We start from the raw sequence: 23,347 nt of genomic DNA, 5'->3' as shown, positions 1-23,347 counted from the left end.
AATTCAGGGATTCCAAGCAAGTCTCTTCCAGCAAAGTTAATCAAACTTTCTTTCAAAAATCTCTAAAATGGAAGATTATGTGTTTAGACAATATGCTGATTCAAGTACATATCTTTGGATTAAAGTGTCTGGTAAATTTGAAAATATAAACTGCATAGCACAGTGTATCACATGAATATACTAACAGCAGATACCATAATGACATATTTTATGATTTTTTTTTTTTTAATGCTGTGGCAGGTTAGGACAGGACTCTGTTGTATATGAGATACATTAACTGTTTAATGACGAAGGTTTGTGGTAAGGTACTGTTGTCTAACCAATTATGGACTTGGCGTCTCCTTGTGGTAGTAGTAGGCTACATGCTGTGACCCAAACACGAGGGAAGACACAACAAGGTCCTTTTCTGCTTCTGTCCACTAGATGGCAGAAGAGGCAGCAAAGGATTTAGAGGTCCAGGAGCCTGGGTCGAGCAACCTGTTGTTTTCTCCCCATCAAAATCGAAGCTAGCTCTGCGCCATATTGTTGGGACCACTAATAGACGGCATCATGAGATCATGGGTAAAACAAAAGAAGTGCTATGCCTTTGGCTCGAATAAGCAAAAAAAAAAAAAAAAAAAAAAAAACACTACAAATTGATGCAAGGGACTGGAAGAAGTGACAGCGAAGGCAGTGAAGATGAAGAATCACAAATAAAAGAGGAAGCTTTCTCGTACTTTCCACTCGTGGGTAGGCCTCCACTACTTACGTTTCAATGCTCAGACCTAGCCAAACAAAAGGGCATAACTGCCAATTGAGAATATCAACTCATAGACGAAGGCAAATATATTTCAGATATAAAACATTACAAACAGAGGAGTTGTAGAATAGATTCACTTGTGTCGTCTTAAAATGGACTTAAGTAGTGTTCACACATCCCAAAGTCCCTATAGATAAAATTAGTAGTCTTTACCGAAAACTTCTACTGAAAAACGCAAAGTGCTGCAGAAAAACATCAGCACACCCTCCCCCTCACGTTACCCCGAGGGATCAGAAGCTTGCAGGGCTACAGATGAGCGCCCCCTCCTGTTGGCCTGCCACATCGCAGCGTTCGCATGCAGCATCACAGAATCGATGTAGCTCCCACACGCTCTCCGTTTCTGCCAACATTTATATTTAGTCACACACACACACACACACACACACACAATACCAAAATATACTAACACCAGTAGAAGGGCAGAATCTCAATCAGTCATCATAAACATGTATACACACACATGTATAAAATCTACACTACCTTATTAAACAATAAACCAGAGGAAGTTTGAAGTTTGTGTTTTATTATTGATGTCAAGTGTAAGGTCAGAAAACGTCAGACACAGAAATGCATCACAGGGCATAGGGGCAAAGTGAAAACGAAGGCTCGAAAAAGCGGTCAAACTACACTACACAAGATTAATGAGGCTTAATGTGTACCATACAACCTATGTTCTAAATAAATAACAACCTGGTAACTAAACAAAAAAACAAACAAACAAACAACAAACATTAACCTATCAAGAACAGGTCAAAGTTAGTTCCTCTTAGAAGGCACTGCAACCTGTGATACAAGTTTCTAATGCCTTTAAACTCATCATGCAGAAGTCAGTTTCACCCATGTCTGTTCAACTTAATGTTTGTTACAAGTAACAGAAAAGCTTAATATATTCATATACCTACTTTCCCTAACTCTGAATATTGTATACTTGTCTCTTATTGGCAACCTCATTGGTCAGGTGTGATGACGACTAACTAACATATGATGAAGGTCACTAATCAAATCACAAAGTGGTATAACTTACAGCAATTCAGACTTTGTCCTGAGTGGCGATATTCAAAATGATGCTGTCACCATGGGCAACTGATGTAGAGTATCATATTGACAAATTCACTGCAATATAATGCACACCATTTTTTTTTTTTTTTTAAACAATAGCCTGCAAAAGTAAATTACTGCAAAACAATCTAATGACAACAGTCTTGTTTCCCCCCCCGAGAACATTTCCAGTTAAAGTACACATAACTGTTACATTAAAGTCGACATTCAGCTGCACTACTGATACCAAATCAATCCCCCAAAAGGTGCCGGAGAGGCCTACCAAGATGCACATTAACAACCAACTGAAAGGGGCTAAGGTGCTTTCAGCGTCTAGTTCACACAACAGTGTCTTTCATTTCAATGGTTTGAAGCACTGTATAACCAGCGAGGTTTATCACAGAGAGTTATTCTTAGCTTACCAAATTCTTATCTGAACCACAATTAAAAAAAAAAAAAAAAAAAAGGTAAAATAGTGTTGGACTAGTCCCGTTCTTTTAAAACATGTTTCTTTCAAACCAAATAAAATGACATGGCAATTCAAACAAAACATGAAAATAAAAAAGGCAGGTAAATGGAAGGATGGTTTTCAGAGAGAGCATTCTTTCATTGGCCCAGTAAATGTGGATTATTACCTGAACTAATGTCCTACCAGGAAAACTGTTTCCGTACTTCAAGTAGGGTAGAAACCCTGGTAAATGATTGTCTGGTGTCCTAAGCAGTTCAAATAAACAAAAATCAAAAATCAAATTATATCAAGTTTTCCCAGGGCACCCTTAGCTCATCCTTTGGTTTCTGTGGCAAAGCACGAACATACAGCGTCTCAATATGTAGCGAGAGTGTGATCATTAGAGAAAGAGAGAAAAGAAATCTGGATCGGGAGCTCGAAGGATTGCATTGTACCCTATGGTCTGATGATGAGGAACCGAACATACAAAAAACCCAAACAAAAACCGATGAGGACGGTCACAGACTCTCACAGAGACACTGGAATACCTAATCCCAACATCATCCGTCTGGATGTCAGGCGCTCCTTAAAAGGCATAAGGAGATTTATTCAGTGCGAGTGAGAGAGGAGCTAAATGTACCTCAAGGTTTTCTAAAGATAAGCCTCCACTGCACAAATCCTCCTCAACGTTTTAAAATAACCCCACCCCAGCGATTGTGTAACAGTCGTGTGTAGTACATAAAAACAGCGCCACGTCACACACAAAACGTGCCGGCAAGTTACAGGAGAGGTAAGCGCACACGCTGAGATTGTTACGATGGGGCTGATGCTAAAAATGTGAAAAAGGCTAATACTCGAAAGAACAGGTGAGCCATGTGGGTCCCTCGATGATGGTTTGAGTGAGTTGAGGACTTCTCAGTGTCTGAGCCATGTGTGCAATGTGACACAGAGCGCGCGTACACACACACACACACACACACACACACACACACACACACACACACACACACAGCTCTGCAACAGTGGCCATCTTAATGCAACCAAAACCAATGACAAGTTTAAAACGGTTGGCTATATTTGACTGGAGCACGCATACACACACATACAACAGTAGCAGTGTTGAAGCATACCATTTATTGCTAACCTCCATGTTTTTTTTATTTTTCCCACCCATCTTGTTAAATAACCCCCTTTTTTTATAATTTAAGATCAAGATAGTTGAGTTTCCAGTTTGAATCGGTTCACAGACTGACGTACTGACAGAGTGGGTCAAGTTAGTCCCGCAGCGGTCGACCCATCCAGTTGAACAGTGCATAATGTAACGGTAGGGACCAAGGAGTCTTAAATGGCCTGGGACGGGAGAGGGGCAACGCAAAGAGCTGAGAAGGGCGACCAGGACCCTCTGAACAACTGTTTGCTCAGGCCGGCTCCATGACCCACCACCCCCACCCCCCCATCCTCCTCGCCCACTAGCCTGCCCCTCATGTCTTGTTGCGGGTGAAGACACGCTCCCCGCGCAGGGTGAGGTGCTGGAGCTGGTACTGCAGCACCTCAGTGTCCGCGGCCGGCTCCCTTAGGTTCATCTTGTCCAGGTTGAGGTAGTCCAGGGACTTGGACTGTGCCCTCTTGCCCTTGAGCAGGCACAGAGGCAGGGGCCCGTGCAGGGCCTTGCTGGGCTCGCCGGCGCCCGTCCCGGCCCCCCCGGAGCCTGTCGGCCTGAGGTAGCTGTCCCCTGAGCTGGGCATGCGTCTCCGCCGGCGCCCGTTGACAGCGGGGATGTCGTACGGCTGGTAGTAGCGGCTCTTGGCTTTGTAGATGCGCGAGGCCCGATGCAGGCCCACATCCAGCGGCCTCCGCAAAGGGCTCGCCGGCAAGGCCTCGGGGGTGGTGGGGTTCTCTGGGCCGGCGTCGGACCACTTGTGGGCCAACTTGAGCAGTTCCTCGCCGGTGGTGAAGCCCACCAGGTAGTTGGCGTTCATGTGCAGGATCTGGTACCCTGAGACAGTACTTTTGATGGGCGAGCAGGGGGTGCTGGAGCAGCGCGGACGCTCCGCCTCGGGCCTCAGCGTGGCCTTCACCTCCTCCGCCGCAGCAGCAGGTAGAACAGATATGGGTGCCCTGGACACGCCACTGACATCCATCTCCATCTTTAAAGACATGACCTGGCTGGGGCGCGCGGAAGGACACAAGACAGATTCAAGAAAAGGCAGAGAAAGCAGACAGGAAAAGGGACAAGTGGATAGAGACAACAGAAAACAGGTTGTTGGAGATTGAACGCAAAATACACACAAAATACATACAATAAGTCACTCTCATGATATTCTGTGGGTGCCTGTAGAGAGATTATAAGGATAAAGATGTCCTTGCTTTTAGCAAACATTAAATGTTGATGACTAGATCCTGGCATTCTCACGTTTTGTGAGCTATGAAGGAAAAGTGCAGTTAAAGTGTGAGGTAGACCAATACTTGAATTGACTCTTGATGCTGCTTAGCATAAACTGTCTTTTTAGCTATGGTTAGTAGCTAATGTTAGTTCGTTTTTTTCTAACTAACTAGCTCATCTTACATCGGACTTGACTTCAACACTGATAGAGACAACACTTCTAGTGGAGTCTAGTGGATTTTTGCGTGTTTGTTTTACCCTATGGGGGAAACTAGAAAGCCCAGCAGAGCAGAGAACAGGAGCAGCACCTGGTAAAGCAGTGGTTTGTGAACGGGTTAGCTAGCTAGCATCAGCTAGCAAGGTAAGAGAACAAGTTTTCCTGTCGTTGGCTACTGCAATCTAATGCTAGCTTATTATTGTTTAGGGGTGCGGAAAAAAATCGATTCTTCGATTTATCTCGATTATCTAGAACGATTCTGTCTCGATTCAGAAAAGTTCATAATCGATTTTTAAATTTAAAATTTTTTTTTTTTACACACCGATTTTGTGTTGAAATGGAAACTGCATCGATTGTTGCATTGTTCATTGAAAGTCATAATTGTGACAAGGAAAAGCTTTTTATCTAATAAAAAAATAGAGAAGGTAATTCATCTGTTGATTTTCTTTAATTATCAAACACAAAGTAGGAAGTGATTTGAGACTCTGAGTAGCAAACTCAAATGTTTTAAAAATCGGTTATCGGTTTAGAATTGATAATCAATAATCGGTTTAGAATCGATAATCGATAATCGGTTTAGAATCGATAATCGGTTTAGAATCGAAATCGTTGACCTCTGAATCGGAATCGAATCGTGAGGTGCCAAGAGATTCCCACCCCTATTATTGTTGTTAATGTTGAAGCCTTTGACTACAGAAAACAGGCTTTATCAACTGAATAATGTTTGGAGAAATACTCATAACTTATGGCTCTAGAAAATCTTGATGTTTGCTAGAAGTAAAAGCACCTGGCTAGAGAGCAGGAAGGTGAGTGAGTTGAGTTGGCGTGTCGGACGTTAGGCCTATTTGGTTTGTTATTGGTTCTCAAATCAACTCTTATCTGGATATGGTCCACTTGCTAGTGCAGGTGTTTTTGGAAAAAGTGCAATAATATACGAAATTAGTTTCTGGTGTTTAACTTTAGATTTATGGTAGGTGAGATTTACTCCACTCAATAGGTATTTTCAGGTGTTACTTATTGCTACTTTGGCCTCTCCCTGTGGTTTTCCCTGTGGTCCCTTAGGTTTTATTTGTGTGTGTGTTTTTAACTGAATAACCTCAACTTGGAATACATTTAATTAATCTGATTAAATCTTTGGTTTGTGTACTGCTGAAGCCCCCAGACAGAGACATCACCATCATTGTCAACACACTTGACAATTATCAGTAAGAGCATGATCTTTTAATGCTTGAATGCATTCATGCAGTTATATGTGATACCTTGAATACCTTATTCTCGTAATGTTTAAGTCTCAATTTATCAATTAGTTTCCCCAAATTCATCACAAGTCCCCATTTCAGGGCTTATATGTCAATTCTTATGGGGGAGCATGCCCCCGGGCCCCTAGCTTTTTCAGGTTCACGACTGCTTCACACCCAACCGCCGGTCGCCACTGCTAGACACATATGGACCACATCGCTATATCATCATCCCACACCAGAGATTTACAGCCTAGATAAATCTACCTTTTTACCTTCACATACTGGTTGCAGAACTCCGCTACATCTTCTATGCAAATACTGTACTGTAGATCCCTCTCTATCCTTTGACACACAAACACACACACACACACACTTTCCCAGATAAGACCACATTAACACCAGCTCAACACGAACTGCTCATTTTCTAATGGTGAGGCAGAGGCCTCAATCCCATCCCTTATATCCCTGCCATAACTACAGATAAACCCCGGTCCGCACAACACGTGCCATCTCCAGAATAACATGGCCATATGGTCGTGTGCGGGACGGCCAAAAGCAATAAGACATTGAAAAAATGGCAGTGGAGGCAATGCGCACATGAGATCATGGCAAAAGCACCAGAAGGGCCACGGAGATATGGGTCAGATACTGTGGATCTAACCCATGTGGGACAGGGGAAGAGACAAGATGCAGAAAAAGATTAAACATTCAAAAAGGCAACCACAGAAATGCTAAGAAAAATAACAACAAACTTCAAATGAATATTACATTGAATGCATACACCATGAATTGCTACTTGAAGTATCCCATTAAGATGGCCAATTCCGACAAGCTAAAAGACATGTAAGTGGAGTCTGACTCTTCTGGTATCCTAACCAGAGACATGTCAGAGACTAAGTCAAGATCTAACAAATCTAATGAACCTAAAACATGAAAAAATAGAATGACTAAGTTTGGCTTAATTCTAATGGATACAATTATTTGAATCTGATTCAGCACAGCTGAGGAATTCTCTTTAGACGAGAGACTACACAAACTATATAAGGGTTTATTGCCTTTGTAACACTCCAAAATAGCATGGAGGCTTCTGATAAGACTATCCCCACCCATGTGACAGTGCATGTGCATCTTCACTAAGCAGTGGGTCACCTAGTGAGCGAGTCCTACCTAGTCAATGTAGTGAACTGTAACGTTACAACGGCATGCATTTCTGGGATCATTTTCTCTCATTCGTTACACTGGCCGACATAAACCTAATTTTCTAATATATTCTGAGAGCTAGCAGGTGAAGCTAAATTAATATCTGCACTCAAATACAAATAACCAAATGAATTTCCTGAATTGAGCGGACCAGATGAAAATCTAATGTCATTTCCAGATCCATGCTCTGCGTTTTGCCGAAAACACCTGTCATCGTGTCTCCTGTCATCAGCCCAGGGGAAGAGCGCGTTGGGCAACTAGCCTAACGCTAATCCGACAGAAATACTACAATGGAAATACAACTCCATTGATAACATATTTGGCGTACAGACCATAGTTCTCAAAGGGTTATGAACAACATCTAATTTCTGTGACAACGATAGCATGCTAATGGCTAGCCAACATCTCATCTCCATTGTGATGAGAAGCCAGTTCTATCCTGTTTTTTTTCTCCCTGGTGCTTGGGGGCTTCGTAGTGTAGACCTAGCTGATGGAAATACGCTGTAAACTGGCTGGGCCTTCCAAAATAGGCTTTGCAAGATGGTTAATGATAAGCCAACTCTAATAACAGCGCCCATCCGGCCCTTTTTTGGCATAGATAATTTGGTTTCCAAGTTAAACCATCACCAAGGTCTAAAATATTCCCTTGCCCACCATTACAACGAATCCTCAAGAATAACGTTAGATGCTTCAACTGGCTAGGTTTACGTTACTCTAACAGCCAGCCGAGAGATAAAGAGGATAGCAGTTTATTTAGTAACATATAAATGCCACACGAACATGAACGCATTAAATTAACGATAGAATCAGAGAGGAAACATACCTGTTCGACGGCTACGCCACACTGCGCTCACGCCTCTGCTTGACTGGGCCAAATGATCTGTCAATGTAGTAATGCTATGATAGTGACCAGCAGCACCCAGCCGACGCTTCCGACAGAAGTCACGTGATACAGTAATCTGAGCATGACCTCAGCTGTAGTGTGAGCATCGATGTTAGGTAAGGAATTATGACAGGCATTTAAGTGTGTATTTACTCTCTCACAGTCGTCGTTATAATCAAATTTTACAGAAAGTTATTTTAAGGATTTAACCAAACTGACCCCGCCCTATTTTATATTGAAGCAAACCGCCACGCTACAGATCTCGAATCTTCACCAAGATGAATATTTTTAAATAAGCCTACCTAACAATTGATGCATAGCTTATTCAGTAGTCTACTTTAAAGAAAATATTACTTTTTTATGGTCATTTTTGTGACGCTGCTGGCTCAAATTCAAAGCTTCAAATGACTGCACTAACTATTCCAGTTTCTAATCGTACATTTCTATCCTTAATCAAAGTCAATCCTGTCTTCAAGTAAACATTGGGTGTCATGGCTATGGACATCAGCTTAGTCCTTTCTCATGATTATTTTTACAGAATAAGAAAAACGCAAAAACTCTTGACCCGAAGACCCCCGAAAAGGGACTTCCACCAAAGTTTATTTCCATTATATACACAACATTTATTTTTGGTTGCAATGGAATAAAGCATGATGTTAAAGGACAATCGTCACATTCAGTAAGGCAGTCTTTATCTCACTTCCAGTTCAATGGTTCAGATAGTGCAAGTGCAAGATCATCAGTATGGCTAAAACATGTCAAAAACATTTTAGGTGTGTGTGTGAGATTTTGTGTGTGTGTGTGTGTGTGTGTGCACATGTGCGAGTACATTTTAACTGACTCTTTAAACCGTCCTTTTACACTTTGGACCAAAAAAATAATGTGATAACTGAATGAGGAACCTCATCCATTTTATTTAGCTTCGTTCCGGAATTTTCCACAAGGAAAGTAGCTGTAGCATCGGCTGTAGCATCGTCCAAGACCGTGACCATTCCTGACAAAAGACTGTTCTTTCTTACACTTTTTCTCTGCTTTTACAGTACATTCAAATATACAAAAAAGCTAGACAGGAACACAGCAACACAAGGATATGAACTAGCCTCCCATGAAAACCATGGCTTTTCGTGTCTGTTCCACAATACAGCTACGTTCTGTCAAACTCAATATGGCATCTTTGTACTGAGTATCTGTAACCTCTTAAAATGTGCTTAGCTTAAAAGTTCAAGTGATATGTGTAACCTTTTATACACTGAATATTATTACATTGGGATTCTTACAGGGAAAGAACTTTCAGGAGGGTTCGCACCTTTATGGCACATTCAGTTTGTGTAACAACTCAAGTCGCAAACCAAGACTAGTTGATTTGTTTATGGACCCTTGCTTCAGGTCTGAGATGGACCTTGATCTTTTGGGGAGCTGGGTACCACCGACTCGGTGTGTACCTCAACACTGGAGACAGTACTATCAATGACTCTTCTCTTTGTCTCCTGGTCTCCTGAGCTCTCGTGGGAGGAAGTCTCTTGTATGGTCCCACCACTGCGTCCAAAGCTCGATTTAGCTGCCTTCAGTTCTCCATCCTCCCGGGGATTTGGCGGGGAGTCTGTGGCTGCTTTTGGACAGGCTGCAGGCTGCGCAGGAACATGGGTGGCCCTGGGGCCGTGCTGGTTTTGGCTAATTCTTGCAGGCTCAGTTTTGCCGGGGGTTGACGTGCAAAGGGGAGAGCACTCCTTTGATGCCTTGTGTGTCCCTCTAAGGTCAGCCAGGCTGGATGTGGCCAGTGGGCTTGAGGTGCACTCACTCACTGTGACAACGACATGCAAGCAGACACACAGGAGAGAAACCTATGTCATATGGCTGCTATATATTTTACTGAAGTTTCAATTGAACTTTTATAACTGTAAAAGGCCAACGCCAACTGGTGGCATCTGACGCACATCAACTTCATAGGTTAGAACACAGTTCTATTTCTTGAGCATCAGGTCCATAGAGAACAATTACGTCCATGTATTTTTACCGTCTTCAACAATTTAAAGCAACCATTATGGCACATTGGGTTAAAAGCATGGCTTTCTTTCCTTAGCAACCATCACCACTTGTAAACAAAACTAACTAATGTTACCCAGCTTATATAGCAAGTAGATAGCTAATAAAGATGACTACATAATGGCAGAGTAATATCTATCCATTGTCAATTTAAATAGCTCTGACCGTTTCTGTCATTGTTATGCTTTAAACTATCCCCTAATAAAGTCTTGTTTTCACGGTTTAGACTGGCTCACTTCAATGGGTGTTTCAGAATGTTAAGTGCATTCCATGACACTCATACTGAACACTGCCACCAGTAGGTGTCGGCCTCAACAGTTCTCTCAATTTGTTCCATTTTGAAACATAACACAACATTCTGAGAATATTTCTTTAGAACTGCTTAACGTACCTGAAGCCGCCCTTTCACAGGCCTGCTTCGCTAATGACCTGGTGAATGGACATGGTAAAATCTTTGCTGGAGTGTAAGTATTCAGTGGGGCCTTCTTCCCTGCGCCAGCTAACCAAAGGAGCATGAATGACAAGAATGACATTTCAGTATCAAAGGCAAATGGCATCTCTAGATGTGTATGAGAGAACTGCTTTAATTGTGTATATATATAGAGAGAGATCATTTCTGACTATGTTCAGAGAGCACAGTGTTTAATTGTAGGCACGCGACCATGCTAGAGGTTGGGGTTAGACACAGCATACAGACGTCATTCTGGAAGCAATCTGGCGACCCATTTCCTTCACAGGGGTGGAGAAGAGGCTCGAGTAGCTGTGCCTGTACCTGGGGAACACGCCGAGATGTCCAAAAGGGATTCATGAGACTGAGCGACTTTTGCTAGGAAGTCGTCCACTTGCTTCAGGGAGAGCGAGTTGTGCAGGGTCTCCAGTGGGCAGATAGAGGGCACCATCGAGTACAGCTCGAACCCTACAAGGAGGGAAACAACCACGTCAGTTGGGCACGCACTGACACGGGAGCACGATCCATCTGTGAGTGTACGGTTCTATAAAAATGAGTAGTGCATTTTAATGAAGCTGGCGACACAGAAACCATGATACTCCATTATCTGTGAAGATGGACAGAGAAAACCAAATCACCATCAAAGCCGGGTTTGAGGTGGGACAATGGTGGTGGGTGAGTTACACAGAAGTTACACCTCACTGTAAGCTTTATCTACTGCAACTGTTTCAGCCAAGGTGACGGGGGGAGAGAGAGAGAGAGAGTAAAACTGGATTTCTACCTACCTGAGTAGAATTGTTACTTTGATTATCATTGTTATTGGATGAACAGGGTCCGAATGGTGTGATGGTATTGCATCAAATTACGTCACGTGTTTAGACCAACTCATGATTTGACAAGAGCAACATCAAAAGATGTCATAGAGGATCTTTTGTTAAGATGTGTTGACAAATGTGTTGCAGAGAAATGACTGCCACTGCTGAAGGTGTATGTAAGTATAGTACAGCTATTGCAGAGATCTTCGATCACTGCCCTACATCATGTTGGGAAAATTAAACGGTCACACTTGAACACTCACAAATTTAACTAATGTATCTCCAGCTACTTTTGTGGATTCAGTGATTTATATATATTTTTATTTTGATTAAGGAGTAGGTTCAGTCTCTCAAACATCAATCAAAATGTATACTTAGAGACTGTCCAAAACATTGCCGCCGACTATTGTCAGAGTAAATAAATAAGCCGTTAATGAAGCTACTTTACGTTACTGACGGGTAATACAGCAACATCTACCCCATACTCACTGAAGTAAAGCTGCATTAAGTCCAAATGTCTCATACTTGCAACATGTTTAACTAACCCTGCTTGAACTAAAACAATGTGCAGAGTCAAGTTTGTGAACTACAGCTTATTGGAGACATCTGCTTCAAACTTCGTGACCCAAAATGTATATGATTTTTAAAAAGGTATGACGACATTTTGGTAAAGACTTCTTTAGGGGGCCGCGTTCTAAGTGCTTCTTTAGGGGACCGTGTTCTAAGTGCTTCTTTAGGGGACCGTGTTCTAAGTGCTTCTTTAGGGGACCGCGTTCTAAGTGCTTCTTTAGGGGACCGCGTTCTAAGTGCTTCTTTAGGGGACCGCGTTCTAAGTGCTTCTTTAGGGGACCGTGTTCTAAGTGCTTCTTTAGGGGACCGTGTTCTAAGTGCTTCTTTAGGGGACCGTGTTCTAAGTGCTTCTTTAGGGGACCGTGTTCTAAGTGCTTCTTTAGGGGACCGTGTTCTAAGTGCCATTAGAAAGGAGGCTAGCGCTAAAGGAATCACTAAATGTGTCGCAAAATAGAAAATATAATTCTATGCTTGGTGCAAATAACATCATGTGCTGTATTGCCAGGTACTAGCAGGACTGTTAACAGAAGGCAGGCAACACTGAACACAGACTGAGAACAATCTTCTACTTTTCTCTAAAACGACACAATATTAAATGCTAGGGGGCACATTTAGGAAAGGGCCAGAGGTACTGGCTACGCTAGCTACGCTAACCAAAGCAATGGAACGGTCATCTTAGTAATGCACCTTACCATAGTTTTCTGGAATAGTGTGGCACCCATGGACTATCAAATATGAGAGAAGGGACCAAATCTGAGTTTTAATTGTGTGTGTGTGTGTGTGTGTGTGTGTGTGTGTGTGTGTGTGTTTATTTGCAAACCCCCCTAAACTAGTCAACACTAATTTAGTGAAAATCTGCATCGCACTGTTCCTATTTGCAGTAGGTACTTGCAAAATAATGTATATGAATTTCAAATGTCCCGCTTACTTGAGTAAAGTTAATATCCTTGCTCCCTGTCTACGAGGCCTTAATTCCAGTGCTACGTGGGGAGTTGTGTGGATGTGCAATATACAGAACATGTGGGAGGGCCAATGAACTAAGGTGTTCCAAAGCTATGGTACACAAACAGGGACAAAAGAGGAGAGAGGGGTACTGTGAGGCCTAGGGCTGAAAACTGTGAGAGATAAAGGAAGCCAAACTCTACAGAAGAGAAGGAGCCTGAGCCAAAAAGAAAAACACCAAACAACATTCAGACGAGAGGTCGATGGGGAAATTCAACATAATTAACACTTACCACAGAACATACTGGGAAACACTGACCCATTTAGAAAAGCAGATAAAAACAAAAGCAAAAAACAAAACAAAAAACAATAAAAATAGGATATTTTTAACAAATGGCTGAGCTAGAGACATAAAATACTTGCAGTATTTGACCAGAAGATATCTTCGAAGTTGATATGATTTTTGAAATTCTTACAAACAAAAAATGAAACCTGCATCAATATAGTATATATGATAACAATTTATATTAAAACAACGTACAATTACTCAGCCCACCTTGCCTGTAATCTATCCCTTTTTTTCCAATGCAGATTCTATATTTGAACAAACTGAATACAAATGTTGTTAACTTGGCTGTTGTTAACTTGTCCAAACATCATTCACATTTGGATGGACTGCACCCGAACATATACTCAACACTGTGGCACAATATGACCAGTCAGCTGTTTGGACAAAACCAAATCGCGTGGGATCCGTGTGGTGTTGAAGCTCGGCTGAATTGCATAACAGGAGCACTCAGAGGGGAGTGCATAGGCCTGAGAGGCCGGCTAAAGAGCGTGTTTGTTAAGAGCCAAAGAAACAGGGCCCTTATTGCAGAGTGCTCTGGTCTGGTGGCAGGGAGTGAGGGGGTAGGAACTGAAAAGGGTTCTTTTGCTAACTCAGAACCAAAACAAACAAAAAAAAATTAAAAAAAAGAAAGAAAATGAAAGAGGAAATGAAGAGAAAACACAACAGAATTAAAACAAAAGCAAACATACCATTGGTTGGATGTCGAGCAAATGAGATAGAAAATCTTTTTACTGCAGAACCACGCGTGGCCTCTGAGAAAGAGAGAAACAGGGTCCTGAACATGTACAACATCTAAAAGAAAGAAGGGAATTAGAGGAAAAGGGGCAGAAAATAAGAACTGAAGCGTTAGAACAGCATGCAGAAAGGAGGGATGAGGAAAGGAGAGGAGAGTGGTTTTAGTGTGAGTTAGTTGCTAGGGGTCTGGCCAGCCAGAGCAACATAGATGGTGGATAAACCCTTTCCCGTGGCTATGGTTTCAGACACCATGTTGGATGCCTTTCATCCCAGTTGGAGAGAGAAAAGAAAGAGAGTAGCGTGGACACTTGTAAGTGCCACCAAGAGACTAAAATGGACACCGCCAAAAAAAAAATGTTCCCCTCCAAACCACATCCAACCTCAAGCTAATGTCGGTAAGGTTTCAACGGCTAACACTGGCATGCTAATGTCTGTAAAGTTTCAACGACTAACACTGTCATGCTAATGTCTGTAAGGTTTCAACGGCTAACCCTGCCATGCTAATGTCTGTAAGGTTTCAACGACTAACACTGGCATGCCATAACCAATCCTAAATTGTGACGGAACTGCCCTGCACTTTGGCATGACATGTAACTTCACAATTACTAAAAAAAATATAAAGATAATTTCTTGGAGACGAATATTCAAGGAATCCTGGACCTGGAGATGACAAAAATAATTGATCTTCCGTTGTACTAAGCTCAAGCCTAATAAAGGTTTTCAAGGATATAAAAGTGAAATGGTAACATTTCTTATGAGATATGAACTATTTGCGAAACCAATGATTGTGATGCGAGTGTGTGGTATTCTGTTGAGCTGCTACCTTCTGTTGGCACCTACTATGTACAGCAAGAACCAAAGAAAAAGTTGGAACTTTTAAGTTTATTTTTCTTGATCAAAGCTAACTACATGGTGACTCATTTGGCAAGTCCGACTTAAGCATCAGAATTTAGTTAACAATCTCTTGACCTACCATGGAGTCAAGCAAAAATCAATGTCACCAACTTTCATGAACTTTATAATATGATGATGTAATGGTGTCATTCTTGACAAAAGGCCCCAATTGTTGTGTCATTTCAATCACTGACAGGGAACTGAACAGATGTTTAGTCATCTGCCTGTGTTTTTAACCTTAGACCAAAACTGCAACGTGAACTTGAAAAACATCCAAAAAGGTCACAAAAAGGGTCTTCACTTGTCAGATTGAGAAAGACCGACACGGGTTTTTTTGTCAAACCATCCAAGGGGTTTTTAAAAGTAACACTGCACTACTTACTACACACTACCTCTGAGACACATTTTGTGACAAAATTTCAGTAGCACTTTCTATCGTTCTATCGTTTGAGCTTCTTCAATGGATAAACATAAACAGGTTTCTAAGACGTACCGCACTATGTGATATTTAGAATCATTTGTTACAATTGATTCTCCTTACTCACAAGTTACAAAACGAACAAACCAACAAAAAAATCGGATCTCCAGACAGCCAGTGATTTTTGTTGGGAAAATGTCTGATGAATCGAATAGACTTTTTTTGTTAAGCTATTTTAAATAGGATATAACAGTTATACAGGATATAACTAATGGTGACGTGTGTTTTGTGTACTGGGTGTGCTGTCTTTGACATAGTCCTCTCTATATTGTTAATGACGTTACATAATTAAGTACCGGCCCTCCCCAAAATAACCAAAAACTGATCGACCCCAGTGGCTGATCATGATTTATCGTTTACAGGAACAGACACCAAAGAGAACTCCAGGATTCCTTTATTTAAAACAAAACGAAAGGATAAAAAAAGGAAAAGAAAAAAGTAGGGGTAAGGGTTCATCTCATCACAAGATGTGTGTGCGAGTCTGCACATACCATCTAAGAAGCCAGACGAGGTCAGCTTTTTACGGTGTGCGCGCGCATAGTCTTGCAGGTTAGGTGCGCTGGACGAGCCGCCGAGCACCATGGTGCTAAACAGGCCAGCGCAATGCGACCCTGATGAGGGAGTTAGAAGAGATACACACAGCAAACAGCGTGTTTTCCCAAGGAGACACGCATACACACACACACACACACACACACACACACACACACACACACACACAGATACATACCACTGAATGCATGCATCATGCATTTCTAGATTATTGCCACAAAAAGATAGCTGGTAGTGCAGCCTCAGAGAATCCGTTACCATGACAGAAATGTCACTATCCAATAATAAGACTGGCTGTCACCATGACAGTAATATTACTATCCCATAATAAGACTATCCAATAGCAATAGGCCAAAGGACTGAATCGTGACTAATTTACTGCCATTATAAAGACGCATTCAAGTTCAGTTTGTGTCTGGCTGCAAATTTCCCCAAAGGAATGTGTACAAACACTGTCACCATCTTTTGAGACACTATCCCACTCTCTGTGGAGACATACTACTCTGTGGAAGAAAACACTCTCTAACAGGCCATATAGTCTTTACAGAGAATTCAATGAGGAGGTCTTAAAAATCTCCAGACTGCTATTTCTGAAGGTGGTAGGGGTTGATGTCGCGGTACATCTGAGGATTGACTTACAGAGGGCACTAACTAGCACTCTAAAAAAGGCACAACAAGCTACATTTCAGGAAACCATTATCAAATTATTTCTAGAAATGGATAATGGTTAAAACTAGAAGTCTTTAGCCTAATGTTGGGCCATATCCATGATCAAAAAACAAAACAAACCTGGTACTTATATCTCAAAACTAAGCTACCACATAGAAATTCAACTTTGTTTTAATTTAGGCTTGACAGCAGATATGTAAAAACTCTACTGAGTGGACAACAGTGTCCAAAACTGCTTAGAACAGCTTAGAACAGCTCTGTTCCACGTCAGGAAGCCGTTACCAGCACGGGTCCGCACGCCGTTAGTTATGTGGCAAAAATCTGGCGTCTACAGCGTGCTTTTTTTTTAAAATCAGGCTAAGAAGGTTCATATCTTTAGTAGCTAGTGATTCGGTACCACACAAGATCATAGTCAAAGAAAGCAGTGTGTGTGTGCAAAGACATTAATGATGGTGCAAGAGGTAGAGTGGAGATCACAGGCAGAGGACTATAGGGAGTACATCAACACTGCAGTCAGCAGCCTTAACAGAAGGGATCTAGCCACTCACAATATCTTACAGATCCCAAACAAATCCTGCTTGATGCTACAGTGTGTGACACAGTATTGCCAACTGATCAAGAGAGTGTCATTCTTTTCTAGTTGCAATCTTAAGAAGTCGTAATCTATTAAGATGCATTGCACTATTTCATATCTATCAAACCGTAAGGCTAAACTAAGTAAGTATATAATTGCTACGATCCCCACACGGTAAAGAGCTTACCTGCTATGCCCGTAGTCAGTTTGTGCTCAGAATGCAGCCTTCCCGGCCTGGGGTGGCTGTTGTTCTCTGCTAGCACCTGAGGGGGAGTGGAGACCAAAGATTACCACATTACAGAGGCTGCAGGGGGGTTAGAAAGCATCCCAGAACGACGACACCACGAGAGCAGCAAGAGCAGAAGAGTGCAAAACACGGCCTGTTCTCTCTAAATGCACAGCGGTTAATAAGCAGCACGGGACACGGGTTAGTGACCAAGGGGCCAGAGCAGCACAAGGAAGGGGACGGGATCTGGACAGAAGGCGACAGCGACAGCGGTAAGAGACAGGACATGCACACAACCCAATGGCTACAGGGAGTCCATTCCACGCAAGAGTATGGTAACCTTGGAGACGGGAGACAACCACAGCGTGAAGGGGGGGGGGGTGCAGGGCCAGGCAAATGGCGATAGACATGGCAACAGTTTGCAGATTATTGAGGTTTCACCAAAAAAAAAAAAAAAAAAACAGGAAAATGAAATCAAGACCACACAACTTGGAACCAAATTCACAGCACACCTCAAGTACAAAACAAAAGAAAAATGTCAAATAAAAAGAATAACAATCAGAGGAGTTTAAAAGAGGGTATTCTTGTTCCCTTTTTTCCCCCCCAGAGTGTTTCGTGCAAAAACAAAACCCCCCAAAAAACCTCAGACAAACTTGAAATGAGTGGCGCCCCTCCTGAGCAAATTGGTCTTGGGAAGACCTCCGGGCGGGCAGGGGGGGGGGGGGGGGGAGGGTCAGAGGTCATGACTCAGATGATGAAGACAGGACACTATGAGGACACCATGACCCCACTCTCACATCTAACACAAGGAGCTTACCTGCGGACCAGGGGGGACACCTATCCACCAGGGCCTCCGATCCCCCCCGAATCCCTCCCGCTGTTTCAAAGAGGGCGAGGTAAAGAAGCCTTACTCCTCTCTCACATGACAATAGAATAGTCTGGAACACTGTGGTGCACAAAACTGTGTGACAGCTGCTTGTGCAGGTTAAAGGTTCGACTGAAGGACAGTATGGTTGACGAGGTACTGTCAGAAGTGTTACGTGCTAATAAAACAGCATGAAGAAGCACTTCTGAGGCTATCTACAGTATGACCATTTGTCCACCAATCCATCCCTCAGCGTGGACAAGCAGCTCTACTAACATGAATTGAACTATGGATTTATTTATTATTTATTATTATTAATGTTCACCATCCTCTACTCACAGTAGGTTCATACTACTTTAATTACACTAGTCACTAATGAAGACCTTGGCATGTATGTAGTAACATCTGACATCAACTGATCAGATCAACCAGGTCTAAGAACAGAGGCCTACATCAATATTATGGTGTACAACAGCAAGCTCTCTCTGTTGGGGTGAGTGATTGAGAACTGGAGTTTAACATGGGCCTACATTAACATTTCCCCCGGTCAAAGCCACGACCTGTGGGAGAGTAGGGGTTCTGAAAACCGTGCTTAAGCAGAAATGGGTTCAGGTTCTGGGGGAGGCAAAAGGGGGCCAGGCAATTTTGGAAGGACAAAAGACATCCACCCAAGACACATGTTCCAGAGGTCAGAGGTCAGCATCCAGGGGTTAAATCAATGCCATCAGTTGGACCCAAACTCAAGAGGTTGGTCTGGAGTTGTTATTGCTTTCCACACTGAAATTGAGCAGGTGGCAAAGGCATCTAAAGAGTCTCAGCAGATACATGTAAAGAGTCTCAGCAGATAAATGTAAAGAGTGATCCTCGCCCCTGAGCATGTTTGAGATCAACTGTGTCCAGGGTTCGGCGCCGCGCCGCGCCGGGAGTGGAGTACTGCACTCCAAACATACGCTCTTAATTCATTGGGTATGTCAGTTTATCCCTAATTCTTTAAATGCCTGATAAAAAGTTGCAAAAAAAAAAGAGAGACAGTCTTTATTTCCAAACTAGCCCACAATTAAATGGATCTGAAAATGATTTAGTAGGGACGGTCTTGAATGCTCAAGGACTCGTAAAGGCTGCTTTATTAAGACTGGCTTGGCTCGATCCAAGCTGTAAATTCTAGGCTGGAAAACTAATTGGAAAAAGAGGTCACGCAAATGCTACTGAAGTAGTTAATGGAACGAAGAGCCCAATAAAAAAAATAAAAAAACCACTCAGTGATCAAAGTACAATTTCCCCAGCAGTAGCGTGTGTATGTATCCATTACCAACTCATAAGGCAGTCGATGAATAACGACCAAGCCTTCGCATACATGTTGCTCATACGGCTCTGCATTCTGAGACGGCACTCCATAATGCTTATGGCTCTGCCCTCACATTACATTTAAAACCAGTTTTCCTACACATATACATCTCTCTCTCTCTCTCTCTCTCTCTCTCTCTCTCTCTCTCTCTCTCTCTCTCTCTCTCTCTCTCTCTCTCTCTCTCTCTCTCTCTCTCTCTCTCTCTCTCTCTCTCTCTCTCTCTCTCTCTCTCTGGAAGACATCGAGACGGTAAAACACCCCCTCCTGTCAGAGAGCCATGTGGAGATGCAGACTTGAGAGGACTATAGCGTCACATGACAACTGTTGAAAACAGAACATGGAGATTGCATAGATGCCAAAAATAGCACATCATGGACATTTTATAGTAGATATAAAAATATATAAAAGCTTCAATGGACTCCAGCCTGCCCCCCTCAATAATCAGTGACATCCAATGGCCATTATTCTGCACTGCACTGCTCATCATTGCACCCCATTATTCTGCACTGCACTGCTCATCCATGCACCCCATTATTCTGCACTGCACTGCTCATCCATGCACCCCATTATTCTGCTCCGCTCTGCTCTGTTCTGCACATCCATGCACCCCATTATTCTGCACTGCACTGCACTGCTCATCCATGCACCCCATTATTCTGCACTGCACTGCACTGCTCATCCATGCACCCCATTATTCTGCACTGCTCTGTTCTGCACATCCATGCACCCCATTATTCTGCTCCGCCCTGCACACTGGGGAGAGGGGGTGTGCACTGGGGAGAGGGGGTGGAGAGGGGGTGGGCACTGCTCTGCACACTGGGGAGAGGGGGTGTGCACTGGGGAGAGGGGGTGGAGAGGGGGTGGGCACTGCTCTGCACACTGGGGAGAGGGGGTGGGCACTGCTCTGCACACTGGGGAGAGGGGGTGGGCACTGCTCTGCACACTGGGGAGAGGGGGTGGGCACTGCTCTGCACACTGGGGAGAGGGGGTGGGCACTGGGGAGAGGGGGTGGGCACTGCTCTGCACACTGGGGAGAGGGGGTGGGCACTGCTCTGCACACTGGGGAGAGGGGGTGGGCACTGCCCTGCACACTGGGGAGAGGGGGTGGAGAGGGGGTGGGCACTGCTCTGCCCACTGGGGAGAGGGGGTGGAGAGGGGGTGGGCACTGCCCTGCACACTGGGGAGAGGGGGTGGGCTTCTACAGGACAGAGATCAGGCTTAATAAGGGCAAGAAGTGCTGCCTTTGCACACGGTCCAGAATACCAAAAAATAAACTATTATGCTATTATATGCTACTAGAAAGTAAAAAAAAATAAAACAATGTGTTAAGGTCTTCATCTTTCAATGTCTAAACTATGCCCTCCAACGAGTCAAAGAAAAATATTGATCAGGTCCCAATGGTTAAAAAGAAACATCAGTCTTATGGGCAAAGTGTTTGCAATTATTTTACCCTGTGTAAAAAAGCTAAAAGCTTCAATGCACAAAAACAAATGTTTTTAAATGCAAGGTAGACCGAGGTAGACTGAGGTTGTTTAGGATTTTCATGAAAGAGATAAGATACATGCGCTGTTAATCGGCTTGGAGCAATACTGCATGCAACAAGGCAAAACAAAGAGGGGGGGAAAGTCCTAATCTACAAACCTCTACTTGGCATTAGGTAACGGGAACGCTGAGGAAACTAGGGCTTAAAAACGACCTCTTTACATTGATCTGCTGATTTGTTTTTTTTAGGTATCCTTGCCGACTGCTGCCAATTTCTTGGGTGCGCGTGAACGAAAAAAGTAAGCGTTAGCAAGTTTTGTGTGTGAATGGTAGATTTAAAAAAAATGTGTAGAAACCTGTTGCCATGAGCCAAAAATACTGGATGTGAAAGCCAGTGATTTGGGGGAGACGGGGGAGGAAGTGATTTGGTCCCCTGATCTGCGTCTTCGCCGCCCCCCTGTACCAACACCACAGGTGTAGTGTATCCAGGTACCAAATGAGTCTGGGCTAGACACACTCAGGGGGCTCTCTTCCTGGAGGTGAGAGAGGGGGCAAAAACAGCACAGTCATGCAACATTAAAAAAAAAACAACAGTCGGGCTACGCTACTTGTGTCCAAACATTCACATGGTCACTATAGCCCTACGGTGGCTGTGGAACAAAAAAAAAAGAGAGGGTCATACTTTGCCAGCGGCGGTCTTGTTTAAGTCTGGCTGCAAAGGGGACTAAGACAAAACAAAAACAAAAAAACAACACCAAACAAAACAAAGTGAAAAAAAAGAAAATGTACGCTCATTGTTAAGATTCAATTCACATGTGTCAAAATGCAGTCCGTTCAGAGAGTATTCACACCTGTCCAGGACCGCACATTATGTTGCATCCGTTCGAAAAGATCCTTTAGGACACCCAGTTCAAACGATTTCACTCTCTCTCAAAACATAAGCTTTTGTTCAAATACCCTCCTGCTGTTCTCCCTCCCTTACCAAAGACGTCAGCAATGTCTTAACCACCAGGAGGCGCTGTTTGGGGACGAAAACATGCAGTTCTAGCTGGCTTACTCAGTGAGACCATAGACGTGCCAAGTTGTCAACATGCGCCCGAGTTGACCCTTGAAAATATCTTCTGACCATGTACCGTACCTGCGGTATGCCCTTCCCTACTTGACATCTAAAAGATCTTTTGAGCAGACACACATCACCAGTTTAAGACTCGACGCGTATGCTGAAAGTCTGATGTCTAATTCTAAAGTCTCATTTTAGCATTGAGGTGTTTTAATGCGCATAACGATGCAATCATGAAGAGGTGTGGATAATCTCCTAGACACTGCACATTCCAATACGAAAGATCAATAGCCTATAAATAGACAACTGTAAACGTACAGTACCAGTCAAAAGTTTGGACACACCTTTAATTTTTGTGTTAGGTGTTTTCTTTACTTTTATTATTTTCTACAATGTAGATTAATACTGAAGACATTTAAACTACGAAAGAACACATATGGAATAATGTACTAAACAAAAAAAGTGTTATTTACCATGTAGAAAATAATACAATTTTGAGAAAAAAATGAGAAGGTGTGTCCAAACTTTTGACTGGTACTGTATTTTGGGGAATTTGAAGCATTTGGGATTTGGACTACTTGGGTCGTCTCTATGGGCAAAATAAAATGTGTAACATCTGTTCCATTTATCTGCTAATGTACAACGTCCTCCATCCAGCACATCTAGCACAACAGACTTAATGACTCTAGTCTGAGGAGGCCATATTAAAACGTTCACAGGCATGCCGTATGTGACGTGAGATTTATTTTGTTTTTTAGTGAATTACTGATATGAAGTGAAAGTTAGAGGGAGAATGTGGGGTTTGGTAAATCATTGTCATGGTGTATGAGGGGAAACCTGGCCTTAAACTAAGAACCCCAAATATTCACATTTTACAGGATACCATGCATCAGATCCTGTCTATTTGATTCAAAATAAACATTTTGAAAATAAACACCTTTTGAAAGAGAAGATTCAGCTCCTGCTATAAAGCTGTTGCCAATGCTGATGCTAATGCTAACGCTAACGCTTAACGTGTTACTTTCTCAACCACAAAAAAATGCACCTTAGAAATTAAAAAGAAACAGCGTGATAGCAGGGTTGTATCATCT

General features: G+C 42.8%; 2 protein-coding genes across 2 annotated transcripts in view; both read right to left on the bottom strand.

The window, feature by feature from the left end:
- Nucleotides 1-1,301: 1,301 nt before the first annotated feature.
- macir (macrophage immunometabolism regulator) lies at nt 1,302-8,296 on the bottom strand. Its single transcript, XM_031578351.2, has 2 exons — nt 8,150-8,296; nt 1,302-4,451 (listed from the first exon to the last, which is right to left on the bottom strand). The coding sequence occupies exon 2, from the start codon at nt 4,442-4,444 to the stop codon at nt 3,767-3,769; it is 678 nt and encodes a 225-aa protein (XP_031434211.1). The 5' UTR covers nt 4,445-4,451; nt 8,150-8,296; the 3' UTR covers nt 1,302-3,766.
- Nucleotides 8,297-8,767: 471 nt separating this feature from the next.
- ppip5k2 (diphosphoinositol pentakisphosphate kinase 2) overlaps nt 8,768-23,347 on the bottom strand; it is a 41,423-nt gene continuing 26,843 nt past the window's right edge. Inside the window, exons 25-32 of the mRNA XM_031578352.2 lie at nt 21,553-21,729; nt 18,322-18,381; nt 17,466-17,541; nt 15,975-16,094; nt 14,066-14,128; nt 11,025-11,168; nt 10,644-10,751; nt 8,768-10,010 (exon numbers count right to left, since the gene is read on the bottom strand). Coding sequence (XP_031434212.1) covers nt 9,592-10,010; nt 10,644-10,751; nt 11,025-11,168; nt 14,066-14,128; nt 15,975-16,094; nt 17,466-17,541; nt 18,322-18,381; nt 21,553-21,729 — 1,167 coding nt within the window. The 3' untranslated portion in view covers nt 8,768-9,591. The remainder of the gene's footprint in view (nt 10,011-10,643; nt 10,752-11,024; nt 11,169-14,065; nt 14,129-15,974; nt 16,095-17,465; nt 17,542-18,321; nt 18,382-21,552; nt 21,730-23,347) is intronic.

This window comes from Clupea harengus, chromosome 12 (assembly GCF_900700415.2).
Source record: "Clupea harengus chromosome 12, Ch_v2.0.2, whole genome shotgun sequence".
Classification (NCBI taxonomy): domain Eukaryota; kingdom Metazoa; phylum Chordata; class Actinopteri; order Clupeiformes; family Clupeidae; genus Clupea; species Clupea harengus.
The sequence above is the reverse complement of the archived record's forward strand: the minus strand, read 5'-3'. Positions and strand labels throughout refer to the sequence as shown.

Excerpts from the sequence above, each read along its gene's own strand:
- macir (XM_031578351.2), bottom strand. The coding sequence starts at position 4,444 with ATGTCTTTAAAGATGGAGATGGATGTCAGTGGCGTGTCCAGGGCACCC.